Here is a 13,045-nt window from a genome sequence, read left to right on the forward strand (position 1 = left end):
AAGGTGTACAAAGTTTTTTGGGACTTTGTAACTACTACCGGAAGTTTATAGAAAATGTTGCAAAAATTGCACGTCCTTTACATGATCTAACAAAGAAACAAAATAAATTTGATTGGCAGGACATACATGACAAAGCATTTGAAACACTAAAACAAAAATTGATTAGTGAACCAGTTTTGGCACATTTTCAACCAAATAAAGGATGTGAATTGAGGGTAGATGCATGTAAAGATGGAATCGGAGCAATATTATTGCAGGAAGATCATGAAAATGCGTTACACCCAATAGCATATGCAAGTAGAAGCCTCAGTAAAGCTGAAAAGAATTATTCGATAACAGAACTTGAAGGGTTAGCAGCTATATGGGCGCTATCCTATTTTAGACATTTTATTTATGGAAAACCTATAAAAATAGTGACTGATCATCATGCGCTATGTTGGTTAAAAACCTTGAAAGAGACTACTGGACGTTTAGCACGTTGGGCGTTAAAGTTATCAGAATTTGACTACACAGTACATCATAAATCAGGAATTGCTCACAGAGATGCAGACTGCGTAAGCAGCTATCCTGTTTTGCCAGCAAATACGAAAGTACAAGAAATTGACGAAATACCAACCTTTTTATTGGATATGCGTAACATTGCAGAATTGCAAGCAAAAGATAAAAACATTTTGGAAATAATTCAGGCTATAAAACATCCTGAAAAAGCTACAATTGGTATACGCAAGCAAGCGAAAAATTTTAGGCTTGAATCAGAAGTTTTGTACCGTATAAACCCGCATGGAGTGGGCCGGACTAAACTTTTAGTGATACCGCAACAGTTAATAGGGGAAATTTTGTACTCCCACCACTCAGAACCGCTGAGTGGCCATTTGGGATTGTCAAAGACCCTAGCGAAAATAAAACAAAGATACTATTGGCAAGGGTTGCAAAAGGACGTGGAACGTTTTGTAAAAGGATGCCCGGATTGTCAGGCCAGGAAAGGCCAACAAAATCAAAAGCCTATCGGTCTGTTACATCCTATCCCAGTTGGCACCCCATTTGAAAAAGTGGGAATAGATTTGTTAGGTCCGTTTCGCAGAAGTAGCAGCGGCAAAACCATGATAGTGGTAGCGACAGATTACGCCACAAGGTGGGCGGAGACTGACGCATTACCGAGCGGCAAAGCCGGACCTGTAGCGAAATTTATACTGGAGAGAATTATTACAAAACACGGTGCACCTAAGGAATTGTTAAGCGATAGAGGAAAAGTTTTTCAATCCGAATTGGTTACGGAATTGCTAAAAAAGATGGGGACAACGAGTCAGTTTACTACTGCATATCATCCCGCAACTAATGGCTTAACAGAAAGATTTAATAAAACTTTAGCCAATATGTTATCTATGTATACTAATACTGATCAATCAAATTGGGATGAATATCTTCCACATGTGACTTTTGCGTACAATTCTGCAAAACAAGATAGTACTAAATTTTCACCATTCATGCTGGTGTACGGTCGTGAACCTATTTTACCAACAGAAGCAAACTTGTTGCCACCCTTAGAAAGTAGTAATAGCGACCAAATTAGAGACATTGGTTTAGCAGTCAGAAATTTGGTAGTTGAAAATATAAAACGGCGTCAAGACATAGATAAATTACGTTATGATTGTAAACACCGCCATGTTGAATTTGAAGTAGGGGACCAAGTAAAAGTTTTCACCCCTATCAGGAAAGTAGGAAAAAGTGAAACATTACTGCTTAGATGGTTTGGTCCTTATTACATAAACCGGAAAATGTCTGATGTGGACTATGAAATACGAAAGGGCATTTCGCCAAAATCTAAAACTGAAGTGGTCCATGTAAGCAGAATTTTACATTACCATGACCCATGGACACCAGAATGAACCCCGCAACAAAAATAATACAAGCATTTCGGTTAATAATTTACTTTTTCTTTATTTTAAAAAAAATAAAAGTTCACTGTTTTGGCATTGCTGCCTATGGCTTCAACAGCCAAACGCGGCGCCACCGCTGTTGAGGCGTCGTTGACGCCGCCTTCCTCTTCTATTTTCTCGTCTTCTGGGGATGCTGGAACCCCAGGAGGAGCCTCCACCTCACCTGCCACTTGAGGGGGAGCCTCCACCTCGCTGGTCGCAGAAGGACCAGCTTCCACTCCTGGCCCCAGTTTGAGGCTGGCCGCACCCACGGTGCGTCGGGCCCGCTGGGCAGCCAATAGGGCCATCAGACGGGCACCGCGGCCCCGGCCCTTTTCGGTGTCGACTTCATTTCCAGGTTCCATCTGAAAGGGAAGATATTGTTAACATTGGATAGCGAAACAAAGAGAATTTTTCTTTGGAAGGAAAAATATATGGAAATGATGAATAAAAGGAAAAAAAAACCACTTATACTTACTTTTAAAAATGACACAATGCACTACAAAAGACTATAAATGCACTATAAAACACACGACAAAAATGCACGGTAAAGTTTCGTGTGGGTCAGAGGACGAACTGTGGAGAATGTGATAAGAAAACCGTATAAATACAATTCAGATCCCTCTCCACCGGAAAGCCAGGATGCTGAAATTAGCAAATTACTTCCAGACGATGAACTTGTCAAATGTTAAAGTTATATATAGGATTAATGCATAAAATGCAAAAATGCAATTAAGCATAATGTTTAAACAAAGTAACAATTATAATGTACGGCTCCACATATTGAGCTATGTACCTATTTTTACAGGGCCCAAGGATTTTATTCTGTTATCTGCGTCTGAATTTTTATTGCGCAAATTCTTAAAATTCAAGAACAGATATCAGTTTAATTTTCCCTATAAGATAAAAAATGGTTACATGTAATGGAAATAAAAACATTGAATATTGTTATTGTGATGTAGGTACCTACAAACGAATAAAGATAAATAATGATGTTGTCGGTGTAATAATCACCTTGACCATATAGTTGTTTATGCATTTGGTAAAGAAAGCAACTAATTCGCGAGCGATAAGACAAATTTGATTCATCGCTACGCGCAGTTATGAATAATGACTAATTACTAGATTGGTTTAAATAAACCCGAATGGGACAACAATTTACAGTGTCATTTTAGAAATCGGTCGTGAAGTAACACTTGGGTGAAGTTAACCTATAATTTTCGCGAAAGTGCCAAACATGGAATGGATTGTGAATTTCTTGTTTTACATTAGGTGTGTTACCGAAATAAACACCAAACTGTATTTATACAAATTGGCACTGTACCACTTGTGGGAACTGCACGGAGAGTTTGATCGAGTGGTACCAATACAATTGTTGGGGATTACAAAATCTCTACTTGGCCTGTGGACTCAGATCATTCATACGGAGTATACCATACTTCTACTTGGCGAAAAAGTACGTCAAGGGGGCACTCCGTTTTCGACATGTGATTGTGCAATTTGCATATCACCCCAACAACCTCAATATCGACCTGAGGATTTTTGGCGAGCATGGGAAAATGTATTTGTGCAAGGATGTCCTTGTGCTACATGTGTGTACGGGAGAACTCAATTTTTGAGTCAACCAGGTCATCCGCCATATCCGCATGCTTATGTAAATGATATGACATATCAGTTTCGGGTACCAGTAGTGCCCCAAACACAAGAAAGGGATGAAACATCAGAAATCAGTTCTGCTGGCACATCTTCTGGAGGTGCATTTGGACCTCCTGAATCACACGCAAGTCAGGTCGACCGCAATCCGGCACTATGCCCGAATCCGGAAAACCTGGCGCAGGTGCAAGAAGGGGGGCCCATTAATCAGCAACAAACTGAAGAAGTTCTTAGACACGCGGTAACACAGCCGTAAAACAACTACTAACATAAAAATTCAAGTTGTTTACATAACTAATTTTTATCGCGCGGTGCATACACGGGATTCCTTGCTTTACAGCATTTGGAAAATGAATTTCACACGTTCCATTTTTTATTTTTTAATGGAAAATGGATCGTACATACTAACAAATAAATAACGGTTACAGATGATGCTAAAATTAATTTTGTTATAAGACATAATATTGTATATTAAGCCTTAAGTAGCACATACTAACCTTTTGTCTTATATTTCATGTAACACTGAGGGCTATGTAAGAAAGAGGCGAACTATGATGAGCCATTATTGTTGTTGGAACTCCCGATGGGCCTGTACGTTGGTACGGAGGTCCAAGCTAGCCGAATCATCGATTCAATAAACGACCCACACCACAAACATTTATGGAACAGTGATCACAATGGTGTTCAGTGATGTGAGATGCGAAGTTTGGCTCATAGGACTAAGCCTCAATTGAACTTTTCTCAGTGTTGCAATATTTTTTTTTGTTCTGCCATTGCCGGAACCGAATAGATTAAAAGCGCATGATATTGTTTATGTATAATTTCAGGAGAGGAAAGATTTTATTGAGTTTCTTGTTAGAATAAGTACTAACTTATTATTAAGAAATGATTGTAAACTTAACTGGGTACTATGAAATACTCACATATGTAAACTTACGAACCATTTATCAGGATGCCTTGGTATGTACACATGTAATTTTTACATTTATGTTAACGATATGTTTTTTCTATTGTTTAAAGTTTTTATTGTTGTTCATATAAAACTGGGGACCAGTTTTTCTGGGGCGGAGGCATATGTCACGAATGGAAAATCCGTTAATTGGAAAGTTGGACTGATTAACTTAAAAAATTAGGAGACATCGACATCGTCTTTACATAAGAGTATTCGAGGATTGCGAAATATTAAGCGCACGAGGCAAGGTCGCATCACGATGCACCGAATGTGTCATGCACCGAGTGCACCGTATCGGTGATGAGTCACCACCACCTGCTTTACAGAAATGTGAAAAACAAGCGACAATAACAAACTGCGTCAGCCGATCAATCGGGTATAAAATACGCCGATTTTAGCAGTATAGGATAAGTGTGAACCGATCAACGGTAGTGCGACCAGCTGACCCGAGAAGTCGAAATGTCGACTCTCCTCGGGAAAAGATCAAGTTAATTAGTCCGTTCTCCAAAGTTGTTCAAACGCGAAGTGACCAAGCCAGCCACCAGAAATGCTAAGTCCTTAGCTTGTGACTATGTAAGTACAAATTGTAGAATTGTCAACTTTTAGTGTTTATAACCGTATTGTGCAGACACGTTTGTGTATACCATATTTAATAGATTTAAGTGTTATATGAGAAAAACTCAGTGTTTGATTCCATCCCTAAAACTGAGATCTCGGCGCGACGTCTAACGTCGTGAGTCAGTTTAATTGGTAAACCCAGAAGGGCTCATAAATTAAACGTGACACTATTTGTACTCATTTGAAGTCTACCAAGGAAAGGAACAGAACCTCAATTATGAAGACACGTTAGGAGAGCGTGTAATTCTAAAGTTATCAAGAAATTTACAAGGAAAAGGTTTCTGTATTTATTTCGATAATTTTTTTACGACAATTCCGTTAATGAAAAAGTTGGGAAGCAAACATCTTTTTGGTTGCGGCACCATAAGACAAACAAGAAAGTTTTTTCCAAAAAGCAGATTGACAGAAGACAAAAAGGTTAGCATAGGTCAATCGGATTTTACTACGTGCAAACAGATCTGTATCTGCAAATGGAAAGATCGCGGTAAAAAGCTGTAACAGTGCATAATGCAGCAGACTTTGGAGAAGTCCTTCGAACAAATAAATTTGGTGTAAAGGAAAATGTTAGGTGCCCTCTATCAATAGTTGATTACAATAAATTTATGGGAGGGGTTGACAGATTTGATCAGAGAATGTCAGCTTATCCAATCGGATCAGAATTGGCCGCCTAGATCGTGCGATTTAACACCATTAGATTTTTTTCTTTGGGGTTTTTTGAAGTCGATGGTTTACGCGAATAAGCCAACGACGACTCAAGCCTTAAAAGAGGAAATTGGACGCTGCATTAATGAAATACCGCAGCATTTATGCAAAGCGGTCATTGAACATTTCATTAAAAGATCGCATGCATGCCAGCAAAGCCGCGGCGGCCATCTGCACGATATATTGTTCCATACATAACCTCATTCTGTCTACTTTACGATATAATAAAGTTTCACGATTTTTTTTTAAATATCTGTTTTATTTAAAATTTAAAAATTGCGTTCTTGTTGGAACACCCTTTACAAGTGATATTTTAAACTCGAAATTTATATGTATTACTTTTTATTTTTATAAGATGGATTCCTTTCACTGGAAAAAATCGCTGACTCACGCAGATTTAGCGGAAGAGGTGGATTTGGCGACATTAGAACTTGCGGCCATTTCCGAAGAACAGGCAGAAAACTCTGATGTGAATGGCGACTCAGACGCCGAAGATGTGATCCCTGATTATTACTGTAACACAACCGCACTTCCGCCATCTACAATAGAAGCTCATAGCGACACTCCGACTTCTGAGAGTGATGCGCCTTCTCAAGCATTGACTCCATCATGTTCAGGATACTCTTCTACTACATCTAGCAGGTCAAGCAAGAGAAGAAGAACTAATTTGGGTACTCCAACTCAGCAATCAGAGGACTTCTATGACTTTGATTCTGACGATTCCATTACTGACAAAACTTACACTCCTTTAGACAAGTTACAAACACAACATAGTAGCAATGAATTATTGCATGACAGTGACAGTGAACAGGAGAATATAGATGTCACCCTAGATTTTGATCGTTTTTGCTTATGGGAAAAAAGTTCGGTTTTGCCACAGACATTCAACAACTACAACTTTGACACTAACGTAGGCCCTAATGTGCAGGTAATTGTTATATATATTTTTCGTTTTTGTATAAATATTTATGTAAACAGTAATTCTTATTTCAGATTGATTCGGAAGAGCCTATTGACTTCTTCCATTTATTTTTCACAGAAGAGTTTCTAAAAAACATTGTGGACCAGACAAACCTATACGCCAACCAGCACAATAAAAATTTGGGATTTACCTATGAAGAAATACAAGCATTTCTAGGAGTTTTAATTATTATGGGATTCAATTCTTTGCCGCAGATGCGCAAATACTGGTCCCAATCTCATAATTTTCATAATAAAAGAATCACATCTATTTTTCCATTGAAAAGGTTCCTGAATGTCCTTAGATTTCTCCATGTAAATGGATATGCGAGAAAAAACATTTTCAAAATGCCAAAACCTCAGACCTCATTCACTCCTGTAACACAGCCCGCAAGCATCAGAACGGTGGTGGGATCTGGCGAGAACACGGGCCTTGACTCCTCCCTTAGTCCCGAAGAAGAGCAGGCTCTGTCAATAATTCCCACCCTTTCTGAAGGAATCCCAGTGATCGCGGCTCCACTAACCAACCCAACCCTCCTCAAACACTGACTAATCCCAGCTGGCTGGAATTGATGGAAAGAGAAGGATCATCTCAATCAGTCCCAGAGGTAGACTTAGAGGATGTGGATGAGTCCTACAAAGTTCTTGTGGAATATGCCAGAAGCAACAACCTTGGAAGCAAGATTATAAGGGACTATTCCAAAAATACCGGATATATAGACAGGGGATTGTTCAATATAACTCTATATGAGTATCTCTCAAAAGAGATCTCAGAGTCTCAGGCTCTTGGAATGTTGAAAGGAATCAGAATGGAGAGACAACGAGCTCAAGCTCAAAGCTCTCGAGACACGGAGCATGCAATGCAAAAATTCATCACCGAGCAAGAAGGATTCTTGACAATGGCATTGGACAAATTGAGACAATCTGGAGACAATGAGAGAAATTGCATGCATGTGCTGAGACAAACAATGGACACTCTAAATCGACTAGAGAAGCAAAAATTAGATTCACCATTGACCCCAAAGTCATCATCCCCTACATCCTCCGTGTCCACTGAACCCCCCGACACCAGCCTCACATTCGGTCACCATCCGACAATGCTAACTGGATTAGACATGTAGCACAAACATGTAGACATGTAGCTGTTGATGAGAGCATGATAGCATTCAAAGGAAGGTCAACATTACAGCAGTACTTGCCGATGAAGCCCATAAAACGGGGTTTCAAGGTATGGGCTTTAGCCTGCTCTCAAACGGGCTATTTGTACTCATTTGAAGTCTACCAAGGAAAGGAACAGAACCTCAATTCTGAAGACACGTTAGGAGAGCGTGTAATTCTAAAGTTATCAAGAAATTTACAAGGAAAAGGTTTCTGTATTTATTTCGATAATTTTTTTTTGGAAATCGGTCTTGAAGTAACACTCGGGTAAAGTTAATCTATAAGTTTCGCGAAAGTGCCCAAAAATGGAATGGATTGTGAATTTTTTGTTTTATATTAGGTGTGTTACTGAGATAAACAGAAAAATAAATAAAAATAATAAAAATAAACTTTATTTATACAAATTGGCACTGTATCACTTGGAGGAACTACAAGAAGAGTTTCGTTAAGCGGTACCAATACAATTATTAGGGATTGCGAGGTGTCTACTCGCCCTTTGGACTCAAATCATACATACAGAGGAGTATACCATACTTCTACTTGACGAGAAGGTACGTCATGGGGGCACTCCATTTCTGACATGTGATTGTGCAATATGCATATCACCCCGACAACCACAATATCGACCTGAGGATTTTTGGCGGGCATGGGAAGATGTATTTGTACAAGGATTTTCCCGTACACCTTGTGCTACATGTGTGTACGGGAGAACTCAATTTTTGAGTCAACCGGGTCATTCGCCATATCCGCATGCTTATATCCCGGATATGACACATCAATTTCGGGTATCAACAGTACCTCGAACACAATATACGGAGGAAACATCAGAAATTGACACTGCTAGCGCATCCTCTGTTATAACAGGAGGTGCATATGGACGACAAACGTTTATGGGACCACCCGAATCACACGCAAGTCAGGTTGTCCGCAAAAAGGTTGTCGACAAACTGAAGAAATTCTTGGACACGCGGTAACACAGCCGTTTATCGCGCAATTAGAACCTTTTGAGAACATGGGGCCATATGCTACTTATCAGCAGCTATGAGGTCTACACTTATATTTATATTAGCTTATTATTGTTTTTGTATTACTTTATTATTGTTAATGGCTACGTAGATACAAGATACAAGCATAATATACACATGTGGTTTTAAAATTAAAAAAATTGGAATGTATAATGGTGTCATGTTAAACCCAAATAACGAGAATAATCTAAAAAAAAAAAAAAAAAAAAAAAAAAAAAACAAAACCTCACCATTTTCAACCAATCAGATCGGTGTTTACCGAATGATGCGGCATTAATGGTGCTGTTCCTAGATTTTGGAACGCCATCTGTACTTTCTAACTCATAGAGTTGAGTACAGATGTCACCAGATGTTGCACACAACTATCATTTCTGAGAATAATCTAGTTATGAAATTAATCCAATTATTTTTTAGTGCTATGAACTAATAAGGTACGATAAAAAATGTTTCGCTAAGGAGGCAAATATTCCTGACACGACGCTCCGACAACCTTGTTGGTTGATGACGAACGACTAACATAACAAATAATGATAACAGTAAACAACCGTTCAAGTTGTTTACATGACTAATTTTGTTCGCGCAGTGCATACACGAAAATCCTTGCTTTACAGCATTAGGGAAATAAATTTCATACGTTCCATTTTTTATTTTTTAGGAATGGAAAATGGATCGTCCATACTAACACATAAATAAGAGTTAAAAATGATGCTAAAAATAATTTTGTTATAAGACATGATATTGTATTGAAAAGATATTGATATCTTTTTATCACACAAATCACTCCTGGTATTTTTTTTACAGGTTTTGTGAGAGAAGGTAATTATATAATAGGTTAGTTTAGGTTTATTCGTTGTCCTAATAACACAACGTTTTGGCATCCCTGTATGGTATTTCTTGTTTTGCTGAATTTAAATTCTAAATTCATTTGTTATTTTATTTTGTGGTTCGACACTAGGAGTGATTTTTTTGTGAGGTAAAAATGTTCAAAACAAACGGGCCTTACTACTGTTGGAGAGAACCGGGATGGCAGTCAGGAATCCGTTCAGGAAAGTGAGGTGGACATTATAATGCAAATTAATAAATCCAACCCATTTCTCTCCACGTCAGGACAAGGAAGGTCATCCAGTGTGAATCATAACAGTATATTAAGCCTTAAGTAGCACATATTAACCTTTGTTCTTATATTTCATGTAACACTGAGGACTATATGAGAAGGAAGCCAAAGCAGACTATGATGAGCTATTATCATTATTGGAATTCACGATGGGCCTGTACGTTGATGCTCCAAGCTAGCCGAATCATCGATTGAATAATCGACCCACACCACAAACATTTATGGGACATTAATCATAAAGGTGTTCAGTGATGTGAGATGCGAAGTTTTGCTCATAGGACTAAGCCTCTATTAAACTTTTCTCAGTGTTGCAGTATTTTTGTTGTTCTGCCACTGAGAGAACCGGATAGATTTAGGGTAAATAAAAGTGCATAATGTTGTTTAGGTATAGTTACTGGAAAGGAAAGATTTTATTAGGTTTCTTGTTAGAATAAGAACTAACTTATTATTAAGAAATGATTGTAACCAGTGTCCTTGGACAAACTTAACTGAGTACTATGGAATACCTACTAACCATTTATTATAATGTCTTCGTATGTACACATGTAACTTTTAAATTTGTATTAGGCTAAACGATATATTTTTATTTTTGTTAAAAATTTTAATTATTGTTCATATAAAACTGGGGACCAGTTTTTCTGGGGCGGAGGCATATTGTCACGACTAGCGTGACGTGTTGAATTTAATTCAACTTATTTGCCTGAGATCTCGTTTCAGCGTGAAAATAAAACACAGTTAACTTTACCATCAAGTTCTATTGAATACGTACTTAAACCTAACAACTCCTACCTTACTAACTAGTAAAATAACAGGTTTCCTAACCCAACGAAAACGTTACTAACTCCCAATAAAATCATAATAAACCAGGCGTAAATTAATACACAACATAGAAGTACAATAAACATACTTACATCTCTATAGAAGACAGAATCTTGGAGAGAGGCTTGTCACTTGGAGCGCGGTTCGCGATTAACTTTACTTGAGCGTTACGGACATGTCTAATTGACATTTGCGGTTCGATCACCAACGTAGTGCACAGCAAAACTGGACTGACTGGACAGAACTGGACTGAACTGACTGAACCTTCTTTAGGGTACAACTTCCTTTTATAGCATTCCAGACACTGGTTCCACCAATCAAAACTCCCAGACCTGGCCTCGTCTAGCCGACAACTCGTGACGACCTTCGACCATCGGTACTTGGAAAACATTCCACATTATTTCGCAAATTCAGCAAATGCATCTTAATTGCAGTTGCACTCCGACCGCATTCCACAATTTTAATGTTTCCGCTCAAGTAATATAAACATTCCACATTTTTAATGTTTCCTTTCAAGTGAAATAACTTTGATTTATTATCCTTCGTGACATTTGCCCCTTCTCCATGAAACTGGCCCTCCAGTTTAAACCAAGAGAGGTAATTCCTATATTTGACAATTCTAATTACTAACCTAAGTTATCGCTAGCCTTATATAAAATTCATCTTATTATAATATCATTTGAAAAATGGAGTAAGCGAAAATTTTTAATTTTACTTTTTATCATATATTTTCTAAAATGCTTACTTTCTCCATTTTCCGTCATCGCTTCGTCGTACCCAAAACTTATAATAATCCTAATCATTAAACTAACCCTTAAATTAACATAACACATTTGAAACCTTGGGTAGCCCTTAAATATGCACCATATATTTCAATATAAGTAGCTCTGATGTTGCGACTTTTATTGCGCCATTGTTCGCACAAAAGTGTTTGTCACAATCATATATTGCCCTGACTATGACTTAACACATCGTCTTCCACTGGTCACCAAATAGTCCAGTAGCTGAAGTCTAGCAATGTCCATTCCATACTCCATAGTCTCTTCTGCTTAGGCTTTATTTTCATCATGTGGTTGACTCTGGTGATACTGTTAAATGTCATCTTCAATGGTCGTCCAATACTGGCTTTGCACAGCGCCATTTAGTACATTGGCTTCTTATGGCTCCCTCAAGCGGTTTTTACATGTAATGAAAATAAGAACAAAGGTTAATATGCGTTACTTAAGGCTTAATAATAACATATAATAATATATAATATTACACGCATATTTCTTTTATATCTCAATTAAATTAATAACCTTCAACCGAGTGAATTTTATTCACTGGTATACCTCAAACCGATTGCAATAACTTCTGCATATGTTTAACTAATGTCCCAATTTCCATATCAACTAAGTTGTTTTAAAAACTGGAACATTGACCGTTCTAACTTCATTTCAAATCCGTGCGGAGAAATATTTTATTTATCCAAAACAAAAAATAAATTGACGATAACGTTTGATTGCTTCTTCCCTAGATTATCTGTAAACAAAAATAAGAAAGTAAATTATTAAAACGTAAACACAAAACAAAATTTACGGTTGTCTAATGACCCTATGGTTTGAAATGCACTCTACCTAAGTAGTGTAAACAACCTATACTCGGTTTATTTTGTCTTGTCAGCGGTTTTGAGGTAGGTCAGGGTAACGCTTGTGTCATCATTATCATATTAATAACAGTGACGTACTTGACGCCTTTTAAAACTTATTACGCCTGTATTAACTTTACCCATCTTACCTTTAATTAAACAAGAAAAATGGTTAAATATCATTTATTTTCTTCGTGCTACAATAGTCATTATTATATAGATAAACTTTAAATATATAGTATACATAAATAAATAATAATAATATATTGTATAATATTGATATAAAATATTGAACAATAATTGTTTCACTTGTCTTGTTCGGTTTGGGTCCCTCCGGGTTTCGCCTGATCAGTGTTTAACTGGTCCTCATTTCTTTCCTCACGTATAGGCACTTGATATGGTGCCGTACCACGTACACGTGTACGATTTATTTGTCTTCGAAGAGGCGTGGCAGCCACCTGCCGAGTCCAATTTGTCATGTTTGCTGTATTTAGTGGTGGC

At 37.7% G+C, this 13,045-nt stretch overlaps 1 protein-coding gene across 1 annotated transcript; it reads right to left on the reverse strand.

Moving 5' to 3' along the window:
• Positions 1-1,912: 1,912 nt before the first annotated feature.
• LOC145739989 (uncharacterized) lies at positions 1,913-3,724 on the reverse strand. The gene is made up of 2 exons (XM_081995310.1): positions 2,395-3,724; positions 1,913-2,281 (listed from the first exon to the last, which is right to left on the reverse strand). The coding sequence occupies exon 2, from the start codon at positions 2,279-2,281 to the stop codon at positions 1,943-1,945; it is 339 nt and encodes a 112-aa protein (XP_081851436.1). The 5' UTR covers positions 2,395-3,724; the 3' UTR covers positions 1,913-1,942.
• Between the last annotated feature and the right edge of the window lie 9,321 nt (positions 3,725-13,045).

The sequence above is a fragment of the Ips typographus genome, unplaced genomic scaffold, assembly GCF_016097725.1.
Source record: "Ips typographus isolate SLU unplaced genomic scaffold, UJ_Ityp_2.0 IpsContig87, whole genome shotgun sequence".
In the NCBI taxonomy this organism is placed as follows: domain Eukaryota; kingdom Metazoa; phylum Arthropoda; class Insecta; order Coleoptera; family Curculionidae; genus Ips; species Ips typographus.